This window comes from Thalassophryne amazonica, chromosome 23 (genome assembly GCF_902500255.1).
Source record: "Thalassophryne amazonica chromosome 23, fThaAma1.1, whole genome shotgun sequence".
NCBI lineage: Eukaryota > Metazoa > Chordata > Actinopteri > Batrachoidiformes > Batrachoididae > Thalassophryne > Thalassophryne amazonica.
In genome coordinates, this window is record NC_047125.1 from 6,944,457 (window position 1) to 6,972,240 (window position 27,784).

Here is a 27,784-nt window from a genome sequence, read left to right on the forward strand (position 1 = left end):
AGAATTCATTGGTAAGCAACATGATCCATTGCCTGGTGGGAGTTTCACCTGTGACTCAGTGAGGTTGATTTTTGCCTGAATGATTGACCTTTGGATTGGTTTGATTCAAATCAGGTTGAAAATCAAATTTGTTGACCAAAATAACCTTGACTTTTGCTAAAATGAACCCTTTCAGGGAAATTCTGTCTTGACCATCATCCATACCATCTGTTATACTTAGTTTTTACATTACATGGCAACATACAGTATGTCATATGTTGTAAAAATCCAATGGACATTGACCTTGTCAATGGAAACCAAGCATTTAGCATTTTCAAAACTGTTCCATTTATTAATCCTATTGGCTCAACCAATAATTTGCATCACATTTTACCAAAATTGGAGCATCTTTAACTTTTGACCCCTGTACAAACTGAAATTTTAACTTTGTCAGCAAGTTTGCGGTTTTTACCCCATTACTCCATAACATTCGGTCATTGATAGTCCAAACTATACCTTTTTTGAAATCCTTGTGATCAGACAAATAATGTGATATACTTTTCAATATAACTGGAGAATTTTTAAATGTGGGCTCCTCCCTGGCTGAAGCTACCAGCCTGGGTAGGCCACCACACATTTTGTGTAGGCCATAGTATACTACAGGTTGGGTTGTAAGTGCTGTTGAGACCAAAACTGCCCTTGGCCTATGGACTAAAAGGAACTGGGAGGAGTTGGTCAACAGTGTGGCAGATGTTTGACGTTGGCTACAATGACTGACCTCAAATGGCCAGTCTATTTGACCTCAAATGGCCAGTTCCAGAACTTGTCGACATTCTGTAAATTTGCCAGATTTGATCCAAACCAGGTTGAAAATCAAATTCCTTGACTTTTGACGGCAATTTTCTCAATCTAATTAAAAAAACAACAACTTTGTGTTTAACAATGATTTTAATTTCATGTGTAGGTGTGGTGCTCAACATGTGTGGTGTTGCGCTTCGATGCATGGGCAACCTTCGGAAGGCAGCAGAGAGCTACGGTGCTGCTCTTGACATATGCAAAAAGCTTGAAGATCAACCAAACTCGGCTGCATCCCAGGCGAACCTCGGTAACATCCCTTCACACATTACTTAGAAATGAGACTTTGAGCATTATTTTGTGAAATGAAATGCAGAGAAACATTTGTAAAAGTCGTCAAGTTTTCAAACGTGTTTTCTAGTTCTAAATTAACCCAACTGGGTGACAATAAGACCAGGTTTGACAACAGAATTCCAGTGTCCAGTGGACTGAGCTTGGAAACAATATGGTTCCACATCACTAGTTATCACTACTCTCTGTTTGTGGGCACTCTAGACAGGACCACCCAAAGCCCACTCATGTCCTAGTCTCCTTGAACATCTGGACTTTGGCAACATCAGCTGTATGTGCTTGGAACTGACATTAACCAGTGACCCAAGGCAACTTGTTATATTTGGTTCTAGGTCTCTTTGAATGCTTGGGTACTTCTATCAGTTATTTTAGTATCCACTGCCCACCCCTAAAGTTCTCCATTTTCAAACTGTCCTGCAGCAGATGCTTACAGAATATGAGCCTTCTGGTGGGGAGGAGTGTACTCATGCTTGACTTGTGTTCCTGTGTGTCTCTTTGGTTTCGTGAAGGACTGCTGTGTCTGAAGGCTGGAGCAAAAGGTCTAGCTGAGAGATGTCTGAATGAGGCCGTGCATCTCTTCTCTGAGCTGGATGATGCTGGTCATGAGGAGAACTTCATTATGGTGCTACTGGAGCTTGGACAGCATTATGTGAAGCAGCACCAGCTGAACTTTGGGAAGGCATGCTATGAGTGGGCTCTACTGCTGGCTATCAGCGCTGACCTTTTAGACTGTAAGTTACCTTACTTAGGACAACTGTAAGTAGATGCCCACATGACTTGGCTGTGACAGATAGATGACGAGTTTCAGGTGGTGGGGATGCACACGTTGGGTGTCTGCATGGTGCCCAACCATAATCAGTGATGTTACCCATAGGGTGCATCCAGAAAGTAGTCAATGTGAAAAAAGTTTTTTTTTTTTTTTTTTTTTTTTTTTTTTTTTGCGATTTTTGCTAATTTACTAAAAATTTAAAAACTAAGAAATGACATGTACAATACATAAGTATTCACAGCCTTTGCCATGAAGCTCAGAATTGAGATCAGGTGCATCCTGTTTCCAGTGATCATCCACCTGGGGTAAATTCAGTTGATTGGACATGATTTGGAAAGGCACACACCTGTCCACATATAAGGTCCCACAGTTGACAGTGCATGTCAGAGCACAAACCAAACATGAAGTCAAAGGAAGGGGAAGGGTACAGAAATATTTCTGCTGTTTTGACGGTTCCAATGAGCTCAGTGGCCTCCATCATCCAACAATGGTAGAAGTTCAGATCCCCCAGGATTCTTCCTAGAGCTGGCTGCCTGTCTAAACTGAGTGATCGGAGAAGAATCGGGGAGGTGACCAAGACCCTGATGGTCACTCTGTCAGAGCTCCAGCATTCCTCTGTGAAGAGAGGAGAACCTTCCAGAAGAACAATCATCTCTGCAGCAATCCACCAATCAGGCTTGTATGGTACAGTGGCCAGACGAAAGTCACTCCTTAGTAAAAGGCACATGGCAGCCCACCTGGAGTTTGACAAAAGGCACCTAAAGGACTCTCAGACCAGGAGAAACAAAATTCTCTGGTCTGATGAGACAAAGATTGAACTCTGGTGTGAATTCCAGGTGTCATGTTTGGAGGAAACCAGGCAGCATCCCAACAGTGAAGCATGGTGGTGGCAGCATCATGCTGTGGGGATGTTTATCAGCAGCAGGAACTGGCAGACTAGTCAGGATTGAGGGAAAGATGAATGCAGCAATGTACAGAGACATCTTGGATGAAAACCTCCTCCAGAGCGCTCTTGACCTCAGACTGGGGTGACGGTTCATCTTTCAGCAGGACAATGACCCTAAGCACACAGCCAAGATATCAAAAGAGTGGCTTCAGGACAACTCTGTGAATGTCCTTGAGTGGTCCAGACCCAAATCTGATTGAACATCTCTGGAGAGATCTGAAAATGGCTGTGCACCAATGCTCCCCATCCAAGCTGATGGAGCTTGAGAGGTCCTGCAAAGAGGAATGGACAGAACTACCCAAAGATAGGTGCACCAAGCTTGTGGCATCATATTCAAGAAGACTTGAGGCTGTAATTGCAGCCAAAGGTGCATCAACAAAGTATTGAGCAAAGGGTGTGAATACTTATGATTTTTATTTTTTTATTTTTAATAAATTTGCAAAATAAACAAAAACTTTTTCATGTTGTCATTATGGGGTGTTGTGGGTAGAGGTTTGAAGGAAAAAATGAATTTACTCCATTTTGGAATAAGGCTGTAACATAATAAAATGTGGAAAAAGCGAAGCGCTGTGAATACTTTCCAGAAACACTGTAGGTTTTCTGAAAGCGGGTTTTTGAACGGGTCACCTCTAGATGTAGCTGTCCTGGCACCGCCTGAATCCACCTGGCCAACTCATAAATGGATAAAGGGATGGGGCAAGGGCAAGACCAGACCAGGATGAATAAAACCTGAACATGTCAACTTATCTTGTAGTTACCAAGCACATTAAGGGTAACAGGCTGTTTAATTTGCTTTGGGTGTTTTTGCTCTTTTCCTTCAACAAATCTGGAACGTGATGGCCAGACCAGCTCACTGCGTCCAGACACCTGCACCGTCTGTACAGCTGTGAAAGTCCAGACCAGACCAAGTGCATCATCTACAGTCAGCACCAGGCCTTGCTGCTGACACAGACAGGGGACAGAGGACAGGAAGGAGACACTCTGGAAGCCATCAGCCGGCTGTACCTCAGTCTGGGCACAGACAGGTCTGTCCAGTCGTTGTCTTTAGTCAATCATTACATGTTGGTGTTGATTCTGGATCACTTTACATTTTGTCACATAGGGAGTGGGGCCTTTGTTTCACCTTTTTTGATCAAAATCTAAACAGGTTATCCTCATGAAACCTGCCTGTCAAATACATCCAGTGACCAACAGTCAAAAAGGAGCAATCAGAAATTTCTGACATCTGCCGATCTGGATCCAGATCACCTCTAATGTTCAGTGGAGTCTTCCATGCCATAATATCTATCTGTGGTGCAAATTTGGTGAGAATCCGTGAAGTAGTTTTGATATAATCCTTCAAAGCCTATATGAAGTGAAACTTGATCCGGAATCCATATCCAGATCCAGATCACCTCCAATATTTAATGGGTTCTTCGATGTCCTAATATGTATCTGTAGAGAAACTTTTATCAAAATCCATGCAGTAGTTTTGACATAATCCTGCTAACAGGCAGACAAATAAATAAACACCGATTATTTTATTTTATTTTATTACTATTGGCGGAGATCATTAAAATTTTGTGCAAATCGGGATAACAACCTGGATTTGTTGCAGTTAAATGTACAAACAGGTGACAAGTTAGTGAAAAACTCAGTCTTAGTCAGGGGGAAGCACAACAAATATACCTAGATGCTTCTACATAGTTGCACTGAATAGAACAATTAAGCAACTAACATCCAAGTAAGCTCAGAAGTCATACATTTACATACACCCACATACACCAAACTCAGTTTTCCCTAACTGAATGTTCCATTTTATCAAACAGTACATTAAGTTTAGTTAGAGAGTAGGTTGAGATGAGTCTGGAGAGGTAGTGATATGCTCTGGAGAGACGGGGAATGAAAGTCAGTCAGAGCAAGAGGAAGTACATGTGTGTGGATGAAAAGGAGCCCAATGGAATAAATACTTAGGGTTAAGTATCCAAAATAATGGAGAGTGTGGTAGAGAGGTGAAGAAGAGAGGGTAGGCAGGGTAGAGTGGGTTGAGGAAGCTGGCAGGAATGATTTGTGAAAGAAGGATATCTGCAAGTGTGAAGGGGAAAGTCTGCAAGACAGTAGTGAGACCAGCTATGTTGTGCAGCTTAGAAACTGTAACAAAAAGACAGGAGGCAGAGCTGAAGATGCTGTGATTTATGAGGATGGACAGGATTAGGAATGAAGGACAGCACAGGTAGGATGGGTTTGAGACAAAGTCAGAGAGGTGAAACTGAGATGGTTTGGACATGTGCAGGGGAGGGACCCAGGGAGGGACCCTTGTTGCCATTTTTTAATTATGTACAGCACTTTGGTCGACTGCCGTCATTTTAAACGTGCTTTAGAAATAAAGGTTGAGTTGAGAGAGTATATAGGGAGAAGGATGCTAAGGATGGAGCCACCAGACAGGAGGAGAAGAGGGAGGACAAAGAGGAGGTTTATGGATGTGCTGAGGGAGGACATGCAGGTGGTTGGTGTGACACAGGTAATACTTATGAATACATATTTTAAAGTTTCATACAGTCAGTGGTAGGCACAGCTAACCAAAAAGTTAGCTATGATACCTGCTAATCAGCAAACCAAAAAGTTAGCTTTCATAACCGCTAATCAGTTAACTGAAAAGTTATCTTTTATAACGCTAAACCGATAAATCACCAAAAAATTCTTCGGAAGCTACAGCTAACCACTAACTTCCAGTATTGTCACATTGTACACTCTCAGCTACCGACAAGCTGGTTTTGAGTTTAAACACCGCCAATGCTTCTGATAGAATCAAAGACGATCACAAACCCAAACACAACCACAACCAATGAGTCAGCACTTCTGTCTTTGTGTGCCTGCCCACTGCTGTAGGGAAGAGTCATTATCCTTCACAGCATACAGTGGTCCAGTCATGAGGCAGACTTCTTGAAAAGGAAAGCAGGTTTGACTTATGGTTTTGATTTATAATCTGGATAGAATAACTGCATTAATGTCAACCCTGTCATTTGTACAAAGTGAAAATATAACACGTATCTTTTAATTTTAAAACAATGCACTAATTCTTAAGTTTTGAACATTAACACACACAGATGCACAAAGGGATTATGGGTAAACTGAGCCTCCGCTCACACTGATTAGTTGATTTATTTATTCTGTGTAAAAACCAACACAAGTTACTGTAACGTGTGTTTGTGTTTACAAATAAATGTGTTTTTGTAAAATATGTCATTTTTTTCATTTGTAAAAAAAAAGGCATTTGCAAAACCGAAAGTCTGTTTGTTAAGTTGTGATTCAGCCGTATGATATAAGCGGGCGCCATTCCCACTGCCATCTAGTACATGGGCCAAAATGCATAGACCACTTTTGGTCCCCAAACCACCTCAGCGGCTCTACTCCGAGCTCCCCACGGAAGACCGAACTTCTCACCCTATCTCTAAGAGAGACACCAGCCACCCTCCTAAGGAACCCCATTTCGGGCACTTGTCCCCGCGATCTAGTTCTTTCAGTCATGACCCATCCCTCATGACCATAGGTGAGAGTAGGAACGAAGATTGACCAGTAGATTGAGAGCTTCACCTACAGGAGTTGCAGCCATTGATAATATGGTATTGCTGCCTATTCTGCTTTTTTGCATTTACGCAATATCTCTAAAATCAGAAAGGTCTTGTCTCAGAGTGATGCTGAAAAACTAATTCATGCATTTATTTCCTCTAGGCTGGACTATTGTAATTCATTATTATCAGGTTGTCCTAAAAGTTCCCTAAAAAGCCTTCAGTTAATTCAAAATGCTGCAGCTAGAGTACTGATGGGGACTAGAAGGAGAGAGCATATCTCACCCATATTGACCTCTCTTCATTGGCTTCCTGTTAATTCTAGAATAGAATTTAAAATTCTTCTTCTTACTTATAAGGTTTTGAATAATCAGGTCTCATCTTATCTTAGGGACCTCGTAGTACCATATCACCCCAATAGAGCGCTTCGCTCTCAGACTGCAGGCTTACTTGTAGTTCCTAGGGTTTGTAAGAGTAGAATGGGAGGCAGAGCCTTCAACTTTCAGGCTCCTCTCCTGTGGAACCAGCTCCCAATTCAGATCAGGGAGACAGACACCCTCTCTACTTTTAAGATTAGGCTTAAAACTTTCCTTTTTGCTAAAGCTTATAGTTAGGGCTGGATCAGGTGACCCTGAACCATCCCTTAGTTATGCTGCTATAGATGTAGACTGCCTGGGGGTTCCCATGATGCACTGTTTCTTTCTCTTTTTGCTCTGTATGCACCACTCTGCATTTAATCATTAGTGATCGATCTCTGCTCCCCTCCACAGTATGTCTTTTTCCTGGTTCTCTCCCTCAGCCCCAACCAGTCCCAGCAGAAGACTGCCCCTCCCTGAGCCTGGTTCTGCTGGAGGTTTCTTCCTGTTAAAAGGGAGTTTTTCCTTCCCACTGTAGCCAAGTGCTTGCTCACAGGGGGTCGTTTTGACCGTTGGGGTTTTACATAATTATTGTATGGCCTTGCCTTACAATATAAAGCGCCTTGGGGCAACTGTTTGTTGTGATTTGGCGCTATATAAAAAAATTGATTGATTGATTGATATTCCCCAAACTGAAATCTTATCTATTCAGCAGTTTTTGACTTTCTTCTGTGATGGGGGTAACAGTGATTGAACATGGGCTTGCTGTGAAGTTAGGGTGGGTTTTGTTCTAAAATAGTGCAAGAAAAATCTTCCCCTTGTGATGGTGCTTGGTGAGGCTGAGGCCTTGAAAAACCTTCATACTGATTTTGTTCACGTAATATCAAGTGAAAGTTTTTCTCTGTATCTTTCAGGGCATACCGGGTGGCCCTGGACTACACCAAGAGGAGTTTGGGCATTTTCATAGATCTGGGCTGTAAACAGAAGGAGGCCTATGGCTGGTTGCAGGCAGGAAGGATCTACCACATGCTGGGGCAGACTGAACTGGTGGACCTATATGTCCAGGTCTGTAGATACTCAAAAGTCGGTTTCTCATTGCTGACATTTGACAAGTGACTGTGTACGTTTTTGGTGCAAAAAAAGTGATACCCAATTAGGGCCTGAAAATGGGTGTAATCTGTAGTAAAAGTAGCATTGTAGAATGAGGAAAGTTTTAAACATGTTTAAAAGAAGTTTGCGGCATTGGGGCACATCGTGATCCACAAAACGTGAGTAATTTCTGCAAAGAAGGGGATGATATTTAACAAAAGTCAGGATATATGAGTGGAGCGGAGAGGATGGATTTCGCACAGAATGTGTGGCAGCATATAAAAAGAAATGGGAAGAGCAAACCTGAAACACTTAAGCATACTGGTGCGGTACCGACCCACTCGAACGATAGCTTATTTTCTTTAACTTTACAGATTTTGTCAGTTCATCTTGAAATAAATCATTTCTGCTTGAATGTGGATTTGGCTGCTCAGTTATTTTGATGCCAGGCTACAGTTTAAGGTTAAATTAAAATACAGTGCAGATTGTTTCCCATTTTGGAGCTGTGAGCCATTTCTTTGTAGTGGGTTGAAAATTGACCGTACCAGGTGACGATCAGCATTCTGCTGTAGCCGTGGGGGAGGAGCAGGGGGAGGTGCCCAACTCCTATGCTTGGGTATAGTCAGCAATAATAGTGGGAAACAGATTTTGCCTTCTGTTTTAATAAAGTATTCCCTATTTCCTCATTTTTGGAATTGGGATGGTAACTGCAGCCAAAAATCTTCAAAATGGTAAATGGCCCTTAGAGATTTTCTGGTCAGGCTGGGATTTGAACCTAGGATCCTCTCAAGCCCAACGCTTAACGACTAGACCATCACCTCCTATAGGGGATGGTCTTATTAAAGAAAACCAAAATCCAGCACTGTCTTGTTTGGTCCAAAATATTTTGTTTGTAACCTTAAAGTCCAGTGGCACAGTGGTTATCATTTTTTTCCCACACAGCAAGAAGGTTTGGGTTCAAGTGTGAGTAGTGTGGTGAGTCTGAGTGAACAGGAGCTGCCGACAGAAACCTTCAACATCAACACAGCTTTAGCTCTTGTCCGTTGGAGTGAGTAGGAGCCATTCGAGGTGGTTTGGGAATCTTAACATATGTGTTAAATGCTTCGCTCTGGAGATGGATGGATCTCGAAGCCTTAAATTGTTTAAAAAAATGGACTGTGAAATGTTTTAGAAATGTATTGTTGTGTGTATTGTTCTGTGTTTCTTTACTCAGGTAGCTCAGGATGTTGGTCTGAGCACAGGAGACACCAGCTTCATCCTGGAGCTTTTGGAAGCAGCTGGAGATGTCTTCTTCAACAGCTCCAACGACCAGGACAAAGCTGTCTGCTTCTATAGGGTATGTCCAAGATGAAATATTAGTATCCAAATGGTGAAAATAGATCCTTGTCATTTGATATTTTATAAATTTGATATTTTATTAATTCATAAATGACAGAAAAGGGACTTACATTATGGTGTGCATCACTGGTGCTTTGACGTCAACAATTGTTCTCAGTCAACTTGCAAAAAACGAATCTGACGATGTAGTCCGTGATGGTGTGCACTGACTTCGTGTACTGCCGTCTGCTTTCCTCCCTCCAGCGAAAAATCGGGTCACAAAACAAACTCCGCCATGTTTAGCTAAACGCTACTAGTCGGCAGTGGTTGCAGCGTGCAATGTGCAAAACCTATGGAACCAAATTCCACACAAACTGTAATGCTTGCTTGCTTGCCTCTACTGGTGGTTGGCTCTCACTGCGGTATTGTATCACTTCCTGTTCCGGAGCACAGCGGTGTTTTGCTGTATCTGTTAGCTGTTTAATCTGCGCAGTTAGATTGATCTAGTTACCTAGATAACGATTTGTTTCACAGTGTAATCTTCACGTGCCTTAACTAAAGCACTCCCTCTGCTGAATCACCTCTAAATTATTTACACATTATTCACTTTGTGTGTTTTTAGGAATCCGCTAGCTTAGCGCAGCTACTAGCTCTTAGCCGGTTTAGCATGGCAGCTTCTCCTGCACTTTTCTGCTCTGGGTGTGAAATGTTTAGTTATTCCTCGGCCTCCTTTTGCCGTAATGGTACTTGTAATAAGTGTATCTTATTCGTAGCTTTGGAGGCCAGGCTGGGCGAATTGGAGACTCGGCTCCGCACCGTGGAAAATTCTACAGCTAGCCAGGCCCCTGTAGTCGGTGCAGACCAAGGTAGCTTAGCCGCCGTTAGTTTCCCTCTGGCAGATCCCGAGCAGCCGGGAAAGCAGGCCGACTGGGTGACTGTGAGGAGGAAGTGTAGTTCTAAACAGAAGCCCCGTGTACACCGCCAACCCGTTCACATTTCTAACCCTTTTTCCCCACTCTGCGACACACCCGCCGAGGATCAAACTCTGGTTATTGGCGACTCTGTTTTGAGAAATGTGAAGTTAGCGACACCAGCAACCATAGTCAATTGTCTTCCGGGGGCCAGAGCAGGCGACATTGAAGGAAATTTGAAACTGCTGGCTAAGGCTAAGCGTAAATTTGGTAAGATTGTAATTCACGTCGGCAGTAACCCGGTTACGCCAATCGGAGGTCACTAAAATTAACATTGAATCGGTGTGTAACTTTGCAAAAACAATGTCGGACTCTGTAGTTTTCTCTGGGCCCCTCCCCAGTCAGACCAGGAGTGACATGTTTAGCTGCATGTTCTCCTTGAATTGCTGGCTGTCTGAGTGGTGTCCAAAAAATGAGGTGGGCTTCATAGATAATTGGCAAAGCTTCTGGGGAAAACCTGGTCTTGTTAGGAGAGACGGCATCCATCCCACTTTGGATGGAGCAGCTCTCATTTCTAGAAATCTGGCCAATTTTCTTAAATCCTCCAAACCGTGACTATCCAGGGTTGGGACCAGGAAGCAGAGTTGTAGTCTTACACACCTCTCTGCAGCTTCTCTCCCCCTGCCATCCCCTCATTACCCCATCCCAGTAGAGACGGTGCCTGCTCCCAGACCACCAATAACCAGCAAAAATCTATTTAAGCATAAAAATTCAAAAAGAAAAAATAATATAGCACCTTCAACTGCACCACAGACTAAAACAGTTAAATGTGGTCTATTAAACATTAGGTCTCTCTCTTCTAAGTCCCTGTTAGTAAATGATATAATAATTGATCAACATATTGATTTATTCTGCCTAACAGAAACCTGGTTACAGCAGGATGAATATGTTAGTTTAAATGAGTCAACACCCCCGAGTCACACTAACTGTCAGAATGCTCGTAGCACGGGCCGAGGCGGAGGATTAGCAGCAATCTTCCATTCCAGCTTATTAATTAATCAAAAACACAGACAGAGCTTTAATTCATTTGAAAGCTTGACTCTTAGTCTTGTCCATCCAAATTGGAAGTCCCAAAAACCAGTTTTATTTGTTATTATCTATCGTCCACCTCAATCAATCAATCAATCAATCAACTTTTTTCTTATATAGCGCCAAATCACAACAAACAGTTGCCCCAAGGCGCACCACCACCTGCCACCTGGTCGTTACTGTGAGTTTCTCTGTGAATTTTCAGACCTTTTGTCTGACTTAGTGCTTAGCTCAGATAAGATAATTATAGTGGGCGATTTTAACATCCACACAGATGCTGAGAATGACAGCCTCAACACTGCATTTAATCTATTATTAGACTCAATTGGCTTTTCTCAAAATGTAAATGAGTCCACCCACCACTTTAATCATATCTTAGATCTTGTTCTGACTTATGGTATGGAAATTGAAGACTTAACAGTATTCCCTGAAAACTTCCTTCTGTCTGATCATTTCTTAATAACATTTACATTTACTCTGATGGACTACCCAGCAGTGGGGAATAAGTTTCATTACACTAGAAGTCTTTCAGAAAGCGCTGTACCTAGGTTTAAGGATATGATTCCTTCTTTATGTTCTCTAATGCCATATACCAACACAGTGCAGAGTAGCTACCTAAACTCTGTAAGTGAGATAGAGTATCTCGTCAATAGTTTTACATCCTCATTGAAGACAACTTTGGATGCTGTAGCTCCTCTGAAAAAGAGAGCTTTAAATCAGAAGTGCCTGACTCCGTGGTATAACTCACAAACTCGTAGCTTAAAGCAGATAACCCGTAAGTTGGAGAGGAAATGGCATCTCACTAATTTAGAAGATCTTCACTTAGCCTGGAAAAAGAGTCTGTTGCTCTATAAAAAAGCCCTCCGTAAAGCTAGGACATCTTACTACTCATCACTAATTGAAGAAAATAAGAACAACCCCAGGTTTCTTTTCAGCACTGTAGCCAGGCTGACAAAGAGTCAGAGCTCTATTGAGCCGAGTATTCCTTTAACTTTAACTAGTAATGACTTCATGACTTTCTTTGCTAATAAAATTTTAACTATTAGAGAAAAAATTATTCATAACCATCCCAAACACGTATCGTTATCTTTGGCTGCTTTCAGTGATGCCGGTATTTGGTTAGACTCTTTCTCTCAGATTGTTCTGTCTGAGTTATTTTCATTAGTTACTTCATCCAAACCATCAACATGTCTATTAGACCCCATTCCTACCAGTCAGGTTTTAGAATTCATCATAGTACAGAAACAGCATTAGTGAAGGTTACAAATGATCTTCTTATGGCCTCAGACAGTGGACTCATCTCTGTACTTCTTCTGTTAGACCTCAGTGCTGCTTTTGATACTGTTGACCATTTTATTACAGAGATTAGAGCATGCCATAGGTATTAAAGGCGCTGCGCTGCGGTGGTTTGAATCATATTTATCTAATAGATTACAATTTGTTCATGTAAATGGGGAATCTTCTTCACAGACTAAGGTTAATTATGGAGTTCCACAAGGTTCTGTGCTAAGACCAATTTTATTCACTTTATACATGCTTCCCTTAGGCAGTATTATTAGACAGCATTGCTTAAATTTTCATTGTTACACAGATGATACCCAGCTTTATCTATCCATGAAGCCAGAGGACACACACCAATTAGCTAAACTGCAGGATTGTCTTACAGACATAAAGACATGGATGACCTCTAATTTCCTCTTTTAAACTCAGATAAAACTGAAGTTATTGTACTTGGCCCCACAAATCTTAGAAACATGGTATCTAACCAGATCCTTAGTCTGGATGGCATTACCCTGACCTCTAGTAATACTGTGAGAAATCTTGGAGTCATTTTTGATCAGGATATGTCATTCAATGCACATATTAAACAAATATGTAGGACTGCTTTTTTGCATTTGCGCAATATCTCTAAAATTAGAACGGTCTTGTCTCAGAGTGATGCTGAAAAACTAATTCATGCATTTATTTCCTCTAGGCTGGACTATTGTAATTCATTATTATCAGGTTGTCCTAAAAGTTCCCTGAAAAGCCTTCAGTTAATTCAAAATGCTGCAGCTAGAGTACTAACGGGGACTAGAAGGAGAGAGCATATCTCACCCATATTGGCTTCTCTTCATTGGCTTCCTGTTAATTCTAGAATAGAATTTAAAATTCTTCTTCTTACTTATAAGGTTTTGAATAATCAGGTCCCATCTTATCTTAGGGACCTCATAGTATCATATCACCCCAATAGAGCGCTTCGCTCTCAGACTGCAGGCTTACTTGTAGTTCCTAGGGTTTTTAAGAGTAGAATGGGAGGCAGAGCCTTCAGCTTTCAGGCTCCTCTCCTGTGGAACCAGCTCCCAATTCAGATCAGGGAGACAGACACCCTCTCTACTTTTAAGATTAGGCTTAAAACTTTCCTTTTTGCTAAAGCTTATAGTTAGGGCTGGATCAGGTGACCCTGAACCATCCCTTAGTTATGCTGCTATAGACTTAGACTGCTGGGGGGTTCCCATGATGCACTGAGTGTTTCTTTCTCTTTTTGCTCTGTATGCACCACTCTGCATTTAATCATTAGTGATTGATCTCTGCTCCCCTCCACAGCATGTCTTTTTCCTGGTTCTCTCCCTCAGCCCCAACCAGTCCCAGCAGAGGACTGCCCCTCCCTGAGCCTGGTTCTGCTGGAGGTTTCTTCCTGTTAAAGGGGAGTTTTTCCTTCCAACTGTCGCCAAGTGCTTGCTCACAGGGGGTCGTTTTGACCGTTGGGGTTTTTATCTAATTAGTGTATGGCCTTGCCTTACAATATAAAGCGCCTTGGGGCAACTGTTTGTTGTGATTTGGCGCTATATAAATAAAATTGAATTGAATTGAATAATGCAACACATATGGGATGAATAATGCATGTCACGTGACATACAAAGCACCAATCAAATAATGACAAGGATCCATTCAGCCGTTATATAAACTCATATAATCAATCTCAGAATTACCGGCACCCATAGTGTGGTGGAGTGGCAAATAGAAGGACTTGCCAACGACAATTTGCGAGGAAGCACATGGGAGAATGAAGCCTAGATTTGATGAGTTTTCTTGTTTGAAAAACCTTCTCTGATCCTGTCCGACATGAACCTGCGCCTATAACTCTTCGGAAATATTTCATCCTCAAATGACACAACACTGATGTCAGGATAATAACAGTTCACCTGGATCATTCTTGAGAATTTCCGACTCATAATTGAAAATTGACTGATTTGTAAGCTGTGATCAAAACACAAAGTGTGGATTTTCCCCCATGGTGTTCCTCTAGGGAGGGCAACGGGGCCCCCACACTGATGTGCGCCTCTTTGTCCCTGAGTATGATTGATTGATTAATATAGAAGAAAACAAACAACAAACATGGAAAAGCAACAAATCACAAAATTAAAAAAAGAACAAGAACAGAGACAATGGTTGAATGGTACGTTCCAGCTTTCACCTCATGAAATATTCTTACCATTGAACTCATAAACATTCATTATTTGTATAATATAAAATACAGAAATCAAAGACACTCAAAAATATTTACAAACATCTAAATATTAATATGTTAAACACTAATATAATTGAGTTTTCAGCTTTAAAGACTAAACAAAATAAAAACTCTTGTTTGACTATGTTTTACCTTGGAATTGGAATTATTTTTCCCTGAACAATTTCATGGTTTTACAACATGTTTGTCAATTCATTACTTTTTAAAATTTTTATTAATTGTATTTTTTAGTTATCTGAAAAGGTAGTTTATTTTATAAAACACACCGGATTTTCGAATGAGAGAGATTTAACATCAAGTACGAATTGTAACTGACGTAATCAGTAAATTAGTATCAATAACTAATATTTGGTTCATTCAAATAATTTATGTGGACAATACCAAATAAAACCCATTCCTGTCAGAGGCACTTTTGGCTCAATGGCACCACCTGGTGGTGAGTGTGCGACACTGTTTACTGCTGCCAAGCTTCCCATCACTTAGATTTGAGCTATTCTTCATGTGGTGTGTTGTCATGGCAACTGAAATGATAACTGGCCAATCACAGCTGCCATCCGTATAGATAATATCATTCTTTAATTCCTTTATCTTCACATGAGTATTGAACAGGAAGTTTCCAAAGCCGACCATACGGCTTTCACGTGTCCATATTTGTTTAATTATAAAAGTGTTTTTTGTTGTGACTTTGTGTCCTCTGCTGTGCAGGACCGCGCTCTGCCCATTGCGGTGAAGAGCAGCAGCACTTGGGCCAGGCTGAGGTTGTGTAACAAACTGACCGAGCTGATGCTTCGTCTCAAACTATATGGTGAAGCTGTGGAGTTCGCTCAGACCGCGCTGCACCTCAGCATCACTCTCGGTAACACAAATTATAAGTATGCAAAGATATGGTAAAATTATTGCACAGTTTTTTATGTAATAAAGCACAAAAGGTGGCAGTAGACGTAGTTGATACTGCAAAATCAGCATGTGATTATGGTGCAAGAAACATTTTGAGGTATTATACAGTCTGACTGCAGTTGGAACAAATGACCCTTCTTTCAGCAGCAAGAGTTGTACTGTAGTAAAGAAAAAGAAAAATATTTACATTAAAGAAAGGTGTCTCAAGCATATTGCAATGTTTGCTGGTGGGTGCATAAATACTGATGTGAACAGATTACATGAAAAACAGAATATAGTGAGTCTATGTACAAGCAGTGGTGGGCACAGTTCAGCTAATCCAAAAACAGGTACTTATTGAAGCTAATGTTTTGCTAGTGGATTAGCTTTTCAGATAAGTTTTAAAATCATCATTGGACCAATTATCTTCTAATAAATTTAGTTCTGATAACTTTCAGTCCGATAACTTTTTTTTTGCTGGTAAAGTGAGCAAAGTTAAAACACGCTTTATGTGGATTATTTCTTCAGATGAATTCCACTGAAACTAACAGGTAAGAATTTATATTTACTACGTGTCTTTTACTCAGCCAATCAATGCATTAGTAGACGTATTTCGGATGTTTAGACCACAGGGTTCAAAGCGTGTGAAAAAAGCGGCAGCTTTTTAGTTTGTAAATGACGGTGTATCTAATACCGAGATAAACTGTGACTTCTAATACTGTGTTTTACTGCTTTTGAAAGATGATGACAGTGTTTGGGGTTTTATTTTTTTATTAATTCATTCTTCGTGGGTTCTTATGTGTTTGTGATCCATAAATTTACCCAGCAGCGAAAAATGAAAGTGAAACTGGTTTATTTTTGAAAGTTGGTGCTACTTCTTCATACAACAAGAGGCAAAATTAATTTAATCAGTGCGTTATTTATTTATTTATAATAGAAACACTGTGTTAGCAAGCAGAAGCTAAGGCTCATTAATGTTACTGAACAAGGCATAACCCACCCAGGTATAAAGTGCCCCTTGTTGCCACTGAACACTGAACACATCAAAGCAAAGTTTACCTCACTAAATGTAAATAAACCTTTTAATTGATTACTTGATGCAGTTTATTTAACATTATAGTTAGTCTTACCTTAGCCTACCCATCCTCATCATTGTGGTTCCAGCTGTTCTACAAAATGAGAACAAGTTGAGTGCAAAAGTTATTGTTTAGCTTTATTCAAGCGTGTATGAAGGTCATTCCCTCTCTTTATTCAAGAGTGTGGTCTTTCAGTTTGAGAGCATGATTTATTAATTTTGCTCTTTCTCTGAGACCAAGCATATCCTTCTCATTCAGATCTTCTTGTTTTAAGGTGCTTGGCATCCAGCAGACAGTGCCTCATTCAGATCAATATAGACCATCAGCTTGTCATGCATATAGACGATGTGATCTTGTGATTCAGACATGTTGTATAAACATGTCCTTGAATGTTCCATCTGTTGAAGACGTATTTGGATACTAACAGGCATTTGAGAAGAACCTTAAATGTTTGAAACCTAGAACATGCTGACTGTCATATTTTTGGGTTTACGTGCACACAGGTGAACAGCTGAACGAGCGAGTGGCGTACCATCGACTGGCCTGGCTCTACCGTTGTCTGGACCAGTTTGAACTGGCTGAGCACTACTTCCTTAAGACCCTGTCCCTGTGTCCAACACCTCTGCAGTTTGATGAAGAAGCTCTGTATTACGTCAGAATGTACCAGATCCTTGGCGACATCATATTCTACGACCTAAAGGTGAAAACACTCGACAAGAAATCACACACAGTCACATCTACACACTATGCCTTCAGTTCTGGGTGGCAACTACCTGGTATGGTCAGAAACCAGGACAGTTTCATCAGGTGGTGGAGGGAACGTCCCACACAAACACATGCTATGTGGTGTATGTGAACAGTACTTTACACATATGTTCTGTGTAGTTGTGCACTTACTTTGGAAGATCAAAAACAGCAGTTTTGTGAACGACAGTTTTGTTTTGTAGCTCATAAGCTGATGTTATAGTTCTGATTGTTTTGTTCAGTTCATCTCAGCACTGTTCACAATTATTCCTCATAGAATTTTAAAATTTTTATTTAAATTTGTGGGAGAAATACAGAATTTTTGTGGTGAAAACTGTGAAATTCACCAAAAATGTGTCTTCTCCCGTCCTTGATGGATTTTGATTCCAGTGTTTTTGTTTGTTTCACCTAAGCCGTGTTCACAGTTATTCCTTGTAGAATTTTTTTTTTTTTTTTAATTTTCGAGGAAAATATGGACTTTATGTTGTGAAAACTGTGAAATTTGCCAAAAATGTGTCTTCTCTCATTCTTGAAGGATTTTGAATCACATGTACTGCTGACAATTCTTCCTTGCAGAAGTATGGAATTTAAACACTGTTAAAAATTATTCCTCATAGAATTTTTTTTAGGTAAAAATACAGACTTTTGTGGTGAAAACTGTGAAATTCACCAAAAATGTGTCTTCTCCCGTTCTTGATGGATTTTGATTCCCGTGGTTTTGTTTCACCTAAGCTGTGTTCACAGTTATTCCTCGTAGAATAATTACGTTTTTTAAATTTTCGAAGAAAATATGGGCTTTATGTTGTTCAAAATGTGAAATTCACCAAAAATGCGTCTTCTCTCGTTCTTGAGGGATTTTGAAGAACATGATTTAATTTGATTCTAAGCACTAAGCACTGCTGCCAATTCTTCCTTGCAGAAGTATGAAATTTAAACACTGTTCAAAATTATTCCTCATAGAATTTTATTTAATTTTTTTTTAGGGAAAAATACTTTTTTGTGGTGAAAACTGTGAAATTCACCAAAAATGCATCTTCTCCCATTCTTGATGGACTTTGATTCCAATGTTCACAATTATTCCTTGTAGAATTGTAATTTTTTTTTAATTTTTGGGAAAAATATGGACTTTATGTCGTGAAAACTGTGAATTTCACTACAAATGAGTCTTGTTTTGAATCCCATGATTTTGTTTGATTTGTCTAAGCAGTGCAGACTGTTTACAATTGTTTCTCATAGAATTTTATTTTATTGTTTAGGGAAAAATATGGACTTTTTGTGGTGAAAACTGTGAAATTCACCCAAAATGCATCTTCTTGACAAATTTTGATCATGATGAAAAACCATCATGATCAAAATTGATCCATCTCGCAATTCTTCCTCGCAGATGTTAGAAATTTTACTTTTTATGAAACATATGGACTTTTTGTGGAGAAACACAGGAAATCCACCCAAAATGCATCTTCTCCCTCAGTTCTTGATGGACTTTTAGTCTGGTAGTTTTCTTTGATACCACTGAGCACTGTTTACCGTTATTCCTCAAACAATTTTTAAATTTTAGCTTTGGGGGAGAATATAGATGTTTTCTTGTGAAAACAGTGAAACTGACCCAAAATCTGATTTGAATTCTGGTGGTTTTGTTTAATTCATTGTTTCAATTGTTCATTGCGGAATTTGAAATTTTTGGAAAAATACAGACTTGTGGTGGTGAACACGGTGATATTCACCTGAAGGACGTTCCTGAATTGCATTGTTGCTATGAAAAAAGTCACCAACATAAGACATTAAGAAAATTTACACTTTGTTTCACCCAGTGGTTCAGGTTTCATTCAAAAGTGGATCTACTCAATCGTGTAAATGCTACAATTTACAGCAATTCATAAATAATTTTGCAGGGTGGTGGCCAAGTGGTTAATGCGCTTGGTTTCAGTTCAGAAGGTTCCGGGTTCAAATCCCACCCCTGCCACATTTCTCCATGTAATGTGGAGTTGCGTCAGGAAGGGCATCCGGCGTAAAACTTGTGCCAATTCAACGTGGAGATCCACCTTGGATTTGCTGTGGCGACCCCAAGTGCAAACAAGGGAGCAGCCGAAGGGACTTACTTCTAGTGTTTTTGGAACCTAATAACGCCTCTGAAGTCATTTACAAAACATTTAGCGGATATTAGTGCGGTGGCATCATAAGCGTGCATGCTAACTTCTACTAACACAAAGCTAACTTCCGCTCTTGTCAAAAGCTCATAAACGTAAATATTGTTTATGAGTGATTGATTGATTGATAGACGGGCTTTATTGAACATTGTAGAAGTTGTCTTTTGGCGAAAAGACGAGCCGAAACTTCTCACATTAAGACTCTTTTAGTCGCGTTTATTAACAGACTACAAACATGGCGCCGCGCGTTTTTAACAGACTACAACAGAAAAACCGGAAACAGAACATGTCACCCGAACTCTTAAAGGGACCGCTACTATTACATGAATCACAACATAGCACATAACAGAACACTTATAAGAAAGTGAATTATGCCGTCAGTGTTGAGAGCACTACACATGCCCCCCAAAAATTCACTTTAACAGGACACCTGAAAAAAAAAAAAAAAAAAATTGTATCAACGGCGTGGGGGGCGAATCAAACGTCCAGTGCGGCTCCGCCGTATGGGAGAAGGCGGAACCGCCCCCTCAGTGGCTGTCTGCAGGGCTCCCCTGCGGCATGGTCGAGGGGCAGGAGGAACAGGAAAAGGGGGCCTAGTCAGAGGCCGTCCTCGTTTTGGGGGTTGCGCCAACTCAACTGGCGTGGCCAGATCTAGGTGAGCTGGCTTAAGGCGGTCCACAGATATACACTCCGGTTTGCCCCCAATGTCTACCACAAAGTGCTTGTCCCCAGTTTCCACAACACGGAAAGGGCCCTCGTAAGGCGGATGGAGAGGTCCACGGTGACCATCTGCTCGAATGAAAACATAGCCAGCAGACTGTAGGCTACTGGGGACGTGAGAGTTCGGCAAACCGTGACAGGAAGTAGGAAGTGGAGCAAACAGCCTGGCGTTATCCAACAGGCTGGAGCGCTGGAATGTGGCTGACCAAGGGGCCGTGGTGTTAGGGACGAAATTCCCGGGGACTCGTAGTGGCTGACCATAGACCAGCTCTGCGGAGGAGGCCTGAAGGTCTTCCTTCAGTGCTGTCCTGATGCCCAGCATGACCCATGGGAGCTTGTCAGCCCAGGAACTGTCCTTCAGGCTAGCATGCATGGAGGCTTTCATTGACCTGTGAAAACGTTCGCAGAGGCCATTACTCTGGGGGTGGTAGGCCGTGGTGCGGTGGAGTTTAACTCCCAAGCTTCCTGCGACAGCGTTCCAAAGTTCAGAGGTAAACTGAACGCCCCGGTCCGAGGAAATGTCTGATGGGGTGCCAAAACGGGACACCCAGGTGCCAATAAATGCCCGTGCCACATCAGCCGATGTTATAGATGACAGTGGAACAGCCTCTGCCCACCGTGTGGTCCTGTTGACCATAGTGAGCACATGAGTGTAACCCTGCAAGGGTGGACGTGGGCCAACTAGGTCGATGTTGACGTGGTCGAAACGTTGTTCTGGCACTTGAAACTGTTCCAGTGGCGCTTTGGTGTGGTGGTGTACTTTGGCACGTTGGCACTCCACATAGGTGTTCGCCCAGTCCCTCACGTCCTTTTTAAGACCGTGCCACACAAACTTGGCTGCCACCAGCCGTTGTGAGGCCTTGGTTCCAGGGTGTGAGAGGCCATGGATGGCATCAAAAACAGGTCGCCTCCACTTCGCAGGCACAACAGGCCTAGGAGAGCCCATGGAGACGTCGCAAAGCAGAGTGGTGCCAGCATCGCCGAATGCCACATCCTGCAGCTGCAGCCCAGTAACGGATGAACGGCAAGCCTGCACGTCCAGGTCTGTGGCCTGCTCTGCTGCCATGCTGCAGTAGTCCAGACTGAGGTGGACCGCCCCGCAACAGCGTGGGAGAGGCAATCTGCGACATGGTTGTGTTTTCCAGAAAGATGTGCAATGTCCGTCGTGAACTCTGAAATGTAAGTCAGCTGCCGCTGTTGCCTGCCCGACCATGGCTGAGTGACTTTGGACATGGTGAAAGTCAGAAGCTTGTGGTCCACAAAAACGGTGAACTGGCGTCCCTCCAGCAGTGAACGAAAGTGTCGGATGGCGAGGTACACCCCAAGTAGCTCCCGATCGAAGGTGCTATACTTCCGTTCACTGGGACGCAACTGCCTGCTGAAAAAGGCGAGAGGCTGCCAGGCATTACCCACCCACTGCTCGTAAACCGCACCGACGGCGTAGTCTGAGGCGTCCGTGGTAAGTGCAATTGGGGCGGAGGAGGCGGGATGGACCAACATGGCGGCCTTAGCCAGGGCTGTCTTAGCGTCCGCAAAAGCCTTGTCTCTTTCCGGGCTCCAGCCCACAGTGTGCTTAGGCTTGCCACCTTTCAGAGCCTCGTACAAGGGTCACATGATTTTGGCGGCCCTGGGGAGAAAACGGTGGTAGAAGTTAACCATGCCTAGGAACTCCTGTAAGGCTTTGACAGTGACTGGGGGTGGGAAAGTGGTGATGGCCTCCACTTTTGACAGAAGAGGGACGACCCCGTCCTTTGTGACTCTGTGCCCCAGAAAGTCTATGGTGGACAGGCCGAACTTGCACTTGGCTGAATTGATGATGAGCCCGTGCTCGGTAAGTCGCTCGAACAGAGTGCGAAGGTGCGAAAGGTGCTCTGAAGGTGATGAACTGGCCACCAGGATGTTGTCAAGGTACACAAACATGAAAGGCAGATCCTGTAACACAGAGTCCATGAGCCGCTGGAAAGTTTGAGCAGCATTCTTGAGCCCAAACGGGGTGCGCAGGAACTCAAACAAACCAAACGGCGTGATTATAGCTGTTTTTGGGATGTCGAGAGGGTGTACGGGCACTTGATGGTATCTTCTGATCAGGTCCACCTTCGAAAAAATGACCTTACCAGCCAGGTGCGCTGAAACATCCTGGGTGTGCGGCACTGGGTAGCGGTCAGGCGTTGTCGCGTCGTTGAGCCGTCGGTAGTCCCCGCAAGGACGCCGGGACGAGGTGTAGGGGGGAGGCCCAAGGACTGTTGGAGCGACGAACAATCCCCAGGCGCTCCATGGACTCGAACTCTGTCTTGGCCACGGCAAGCTTGTTCAGCTCGAGGCGTCGAGCGCGGGCATATACAGGCGGGCCAGTGGTGTCATTGTGATGCTCGACACCGTGCTTGGCTGTGGAAGAGGAGAAGGTGGGCTGCGTGAGTGCTGGGAACTCAGCGAGCAGACGCTGGAAACTGTCCGTGACAGAGAGCAGGCTGGAGAGGTGCAGTGCATCAGAGTCGCTGATTGCGCATGCATACGAACAGAAAGTGACGGCGTCGATCAAGCGCTGATTTTTAACGTCCACCAACAGTCCATAAGCACACAAAAAATCTGACCCTAAGAGGGGAACGGCTACTTTGGCAGTCACAAAGTCCCAGCCAAACCGTTGGCCCCCAAAACACAGTTCAACATGCCTTGTGCCGTACGTACGGATGGGGCTACCATTGGCGGCTTCCATGGGGGGGCCGTGGGTGTCAGCTACCACATCCACCTGTGAAGCAGGCAGTAGACTCCGCTGTGCCCCTGTGTTGCAGAGGAAGCGTCGGCTGGAGACGGAGTCATGGATGAAGAGCAGCCTGCCGGCATGGCCGACGCTCACGTCCACTAGTGAGCGCCGGCCTTGGCGTTTCCCACTCCACTGAAGCTGCATGGAGAGCGGCATCGTTTGGCCTTGCGGCCAAACCTGGCATGGTAGAAGCACACACCTGAAGACTGCTGCCGACGCGGGGCTGCTGCTGCGATGAGCATATGATCATCCAGTACCTCTGATACATCACCAGCAGGGAGGAGGGCGGGTGCGCAGGGCTGCTGACTCGCCAGGAAACACTTGTCAGCCTCAGCAGCCAGTGTTGGCCAAAGCAGCTCTCACATGAGCAGGCAGTTGGCGTAGGAAAAGGTGGAGGAAAAGGAAATCTGGCTTGCTGTCGCCAAGCAGGTCGAGCATTCTGTCCATTAGCTCTGAGGGCTTGCTGTCACCGAGCCCTTGAAGAAAGAAAAGCCTATTGGCCCTCTCAGCATCAGACAGTTCGAATGTTTGAAGTAAGTATTCCTTCAGAGTTTCATACTTTTCCGTCAGAGGAGGACGTTTAAGAAGGCTCACCACTCTCGATGCCGTAGAACTTCCGAGGGCAGATACCACGTAGTAGTATTTAGTTTCGTGATCTGACGCAAGGCGTCTGAGTGAACCAGGCTGAAGCAGAAGATTCCCAGAATTCGGGGAGCTTGAGAGACACAGCGTTGGCGGTCATGGCGATCTGGATACGTCCAGTAAACAAACGTCGGGGTCACCAGTGTAGAAGTTGTCTTTTGGCGAAAAGACGAGCCGAAACTTCTCACATTAAGACTCTTTTAGTCGCGTTTATTAAGACTACAAACATGGCGCCGCGCATTTTTTAACAGACTACAAACATGGCGCCGCTCGCCAACAGAAAAACCGGAAACAGAACACGTCACCCGAACTCTTAAAGGGACCGCTACTATTACATGAATCAACATAGCACATAACAGAACACTTATAAGAAAGTGAATTATGTTGTCAGTGTTGAGAGCACTACATCATGTACAAATTGTAAGTAAGACAATAGGATCTTAGTAATTAATGTAAATAATAATGTAAATTATAAAGAAGACAATGCTCATTAGCATTGCATTTTATATATCTAGTTTTAAACCACATGGGGAACTTTTGTTGTGTCCACAAACAGATTGACAGGTCAATCATCTCCATCTTCTTCTCTGAGTTGATGGTGGTAGAGATGTTCTTCAGAACACTTTTATCTTCATGAACTGTTTCTTTTCCAGGATCCCTTTGATGCTGCCGGGTACTACCACCTCGCCTTGGCTGCAGCCATGGACCTGGGCAACAAGCGGTCTCAACTCCAGCTGTGCACTCGCCTGGCCACCATCTACCACAACTTTCTTGTAGACCGAACTCTCTCCCTCTTCTTTTACCAGAAGGCCAGGGGGTTTGCAGCAGAACTGAATGTGAAGAGGATTAACATTTCTGCTGATCAGCTGCGCAGCGGCGGCACACGGTCCAAAAGCACCAGGAATTAGAAAAGAAACAAGCAAGACCTCGTCAAGTCACAGGTTACTTTTCCAGCCAAGGGCAGTACCCATTTACAACTGGCTGGACTGGTACAATGTGGATACATCCAAGAGCACAGATAGTGTGACTGGGAATCGAACCTATGTCTACATGTTGCCCAACTGCTGTCTTACCTACTTAGTGCTTGAACCCACATTTGGCTTTCACAGAAATTACTTTTTTTTTTTAACGCATTGGGTTTGCGTGTGTAAAAATGTGCACTCACTTGGTAGCACCCGCAAATGAATGCACATGCTAATCTACTCATGGCGCGCACTGATGATTGCATCTTTCAAATGAACAAAATAGCACGTATTGTTCACTTAACATGTTCGCCATCACAAATATGCAATTTGGGGTTTGTCTACCCGAGTGCACAAAATTGTGGGAGTTGGTGAATTTAGCACATTGCCGATACGCCGCCGTTCATTATTGTTAAATATTGCAACAGCAGCTCATCATCATCCTCACATCTACCGGTCAAAGAATTTGAAGCACATTACAACAATATTAACAATATATTTGGCTTCTTCAGCAGCTAATATTATAGTCATTCTTGACTCGATATATAGAACTACTCCAAATCAACTAACACTTACTTTAATTAAATGCATAGATTTTTCTTGAGTCTGGATCATACAATCTTATTGTATCATGCAAGTGAAAATTTTGAATTTGTTATTTCAGCGTGAGTAAAGTACAGAAAAAATGACTATTGGGGGCCGCTAGTGAATTCCAGGTATCTGTTCAAATATGAAAAGTACCAACCCTAGCTATGACTGAACTATGTCTGCCTATCTGTACCCCCTCTGATCCCTATTATGCATCTTGTGCCTTACTGTGAGCTCAGATAACACACTGTAAATGCAGGGTGGTGTTAAACACATTCCAAATGCACTTCCGCAATGCACTTTAATCTACGTACTATAGACCTTCAAGATAGCATCCACAACTTTTTTCCATTCCGAAAACTAGTGAGCAACCTTGATGGACTCAACTGTAGATCACTACTTTCGAGAGGTGGGGCTGCACCAATTATCTTCTAGGTGGCTGCCATCCAGGATCCAATGCAGTTCTGAAGTGTGACAGATGTGGCAAGAGATTATAATACAGTATGAAACCAACCACCTACATCCAACAACAACAACAAAAATCAAATTTAAATTCTTGGGTAGAAAATGACAATATACAAATAATGAATGTGTATGAGTGCAATGGTAAGAATATTTAATGAGATGAAAGATGGAATGTTCCTTGTCATTTGATATTTTATTGATTTATAAACAAGAGGAAAAGGGACTTACGCCCTTCGTGGTCCTATGGTGTCCGCCAAAGCTTGATAGTGAGACCGAAATGCCCCAGCTCACCTAGGTGTCATCTGACAGAACCTGGTGTGCCTCAGCGGCCAACCCGGCCTGCACGGCTCTACCTCTGACAAACACTGCTTTCTCAAGAGCCCCCCCCCCCCAACTCATTCTCGAGCCCCCTCGATGCATCCAGCCTTCCCGTCTATTACCCAGCATGCCTGGGCACTGTACCAGGCTGCTTTTTGTTTTTAAGCTAAGCACCATCACTGCTAGTGTGTGTACAAAATGTATAGAACCAAAATTGCACGATAAAAGGAACACAATGGCAAATGGTATGAATAATACACATCACGTGACATACAAACCACAAATCAAATGACAAGGATCTATTTTGGTGTTATATAATGTCTGTTAATTAAGTAAATATTTAATTTTTGTAGAGGTCTTAGAGCTGGTGTGAACACATCCATCACATCATTGAACTGCTTTGAGTCCCAACTAGCAACAACAGATCACCCTGCAGTCCATCCTTGTTTCTGGAAAGTACCGATTCTATTGGCTCATTTGACACAAAGTCCTTCCAGTATTCTATGGAGAGCTACGGGAACAAAGACGTCCAGTCATAGTCTCAAGACCCACAAACCACAGATTAAAGATCTGCCTAATCCTGACTGTAAATCTGCCTGATTCTTGATTCATTCTTTTCTTCTGCAGCGCTCTATTTTGTTCTGTCGTGTACTCATACTACAAGTCTTCAAACGTTCATCATGTTCCTGTTAAGTATTATCGAACATAATCTAACACAAAAACTGTAGAAATGAAGAGAAACTTGTTTATTTAAAAAAATAAAATAAAATTCACAGAATGACCAACATTTAAACGCAGCTGTCAGTCAATAAGTGTTCATACTGTGGGCGGAGTCAACAGCAAAAGGTCCTCTTCATGTTTCTGAAGAAACCGCAGATCATACAGCAGGTTTTCACACTGGCTGAAACATGAGATGCATTGCCCAGGTATCCTGCTAGTCAAACAAATTCATTGATCACCCAATTCCACATTTTACTTACACTTGTGGTCGGACGTTTACATAAAATCATCATGGGCATGAATGTCATGGAAACTTTGGGCTTTTAATGATGCCTTTGGAATGTTCTTTTGACAGGGTGGGATGATTCTACAGCATACATCGTTCATGTTTTTAAAAGACAAGAATTGGGTGCACAAGTTTGAATTTATGTTGGATGTTCTTTAATCTACACAGGGTCAAAAATCATACATACAGGCTCAAATACATTCATGCACGGCCACTAATATTCAGTGAAATATCCTTTAATAAGCTTCTGGCATAATTCTGGTTGGATATTTGGCCGCTGCTCTTGGAAGTATTGGCAGAGTTCATTTAAATTGGTTGGGTTCCTGGCATGGACCAAGAATTTCTGGGTATAGCCCACAAATTTTCCAAAGGGTTGAGGTCTGGAGCTTTTTGAAGGCCATTCCAGAAGCTTAATGTTAGCCTGCTGTATCCAACCCACAACCAGCTATGATGTGTGTTTGGTTCATTGTTATATTGAATCATTCAATTGTGGCCAAGTTTCAACCATCTCGCTGTTGATTTGAGGTTATGGTGAAGAATTTGGAGGTACACCTCCTCCTTCCTTATTCCGTTCTCTTTAGGGATGGAATAAGGAAGGCGCAACGGCCCCAGAGCATGATGGTACCACCACCGTGACTGACTCTTGGTACAGTGTTCTTAGGTTTGAAAGCCTCACCTGTATTCCAAACATAACTTTGGCCATTGTAGCCAAATTTTTCAATCTTTGTCTGCCCATAAAACATTTCTCCATGTTCAATGTCCCCCCGCTGAGAATAATAAAGCATAGACGGTATATATACTGGACTGTGGCAGACATA

At 42.7% G+C, this 27,784-nt stretch overlaps 1 protein-coding gene across 2 annotated transcripts in view; it reads left to right on the forward strand.

Moving 5' to 3' along the window:
• The window catches only part of LOC117504737 (SH3 domain and tetratricopeptide repeat-containing protein 1), a 64,575-nt gene extending 38,030 nt beyond the window's left edge, over nt 1-26,545 (forward strand). The window contains exons 12-19 of one of the 2 annotated variants that reach the window (XM_034164233.1): nt 944-1,084; nt 1,635-1,856; nt 3,685-3,865; nt 7,659-7,809; nt 9,047-9,169; nt 15,367-15,517; nt 17,117-17,313; nt 24,281-26,545. In XM_034164233.1, coding sequence (XP_034020124.1) covers nt 944-1,084; nt 1,635-1,856; nt 3,685-3,865; nt 7,659-7,809; nt 9,047-9,169; nt 15,367-15,517; nt 17,117-17,313; nt 24,281-24,535 — 1,421 coding nt within the window. In that variant the 3' untranslated portion in view covers nt 24,536-26,545. The remainder of the gene's footprint in view (nt 1-943; nt 1,085-1,634; nt 1,857-3,684; nt 3,866-7,658; nt 7,810-9,046; nt 9,170-15,366; nt 15,518-17,116; nt 17,314-24,280) is intronic. The other variant, XM_034164234.1, reaches the window with a different exon arrangement.
• Nucleotides 26,546-27,784: the final 1,239 nt, after the last annotated feature.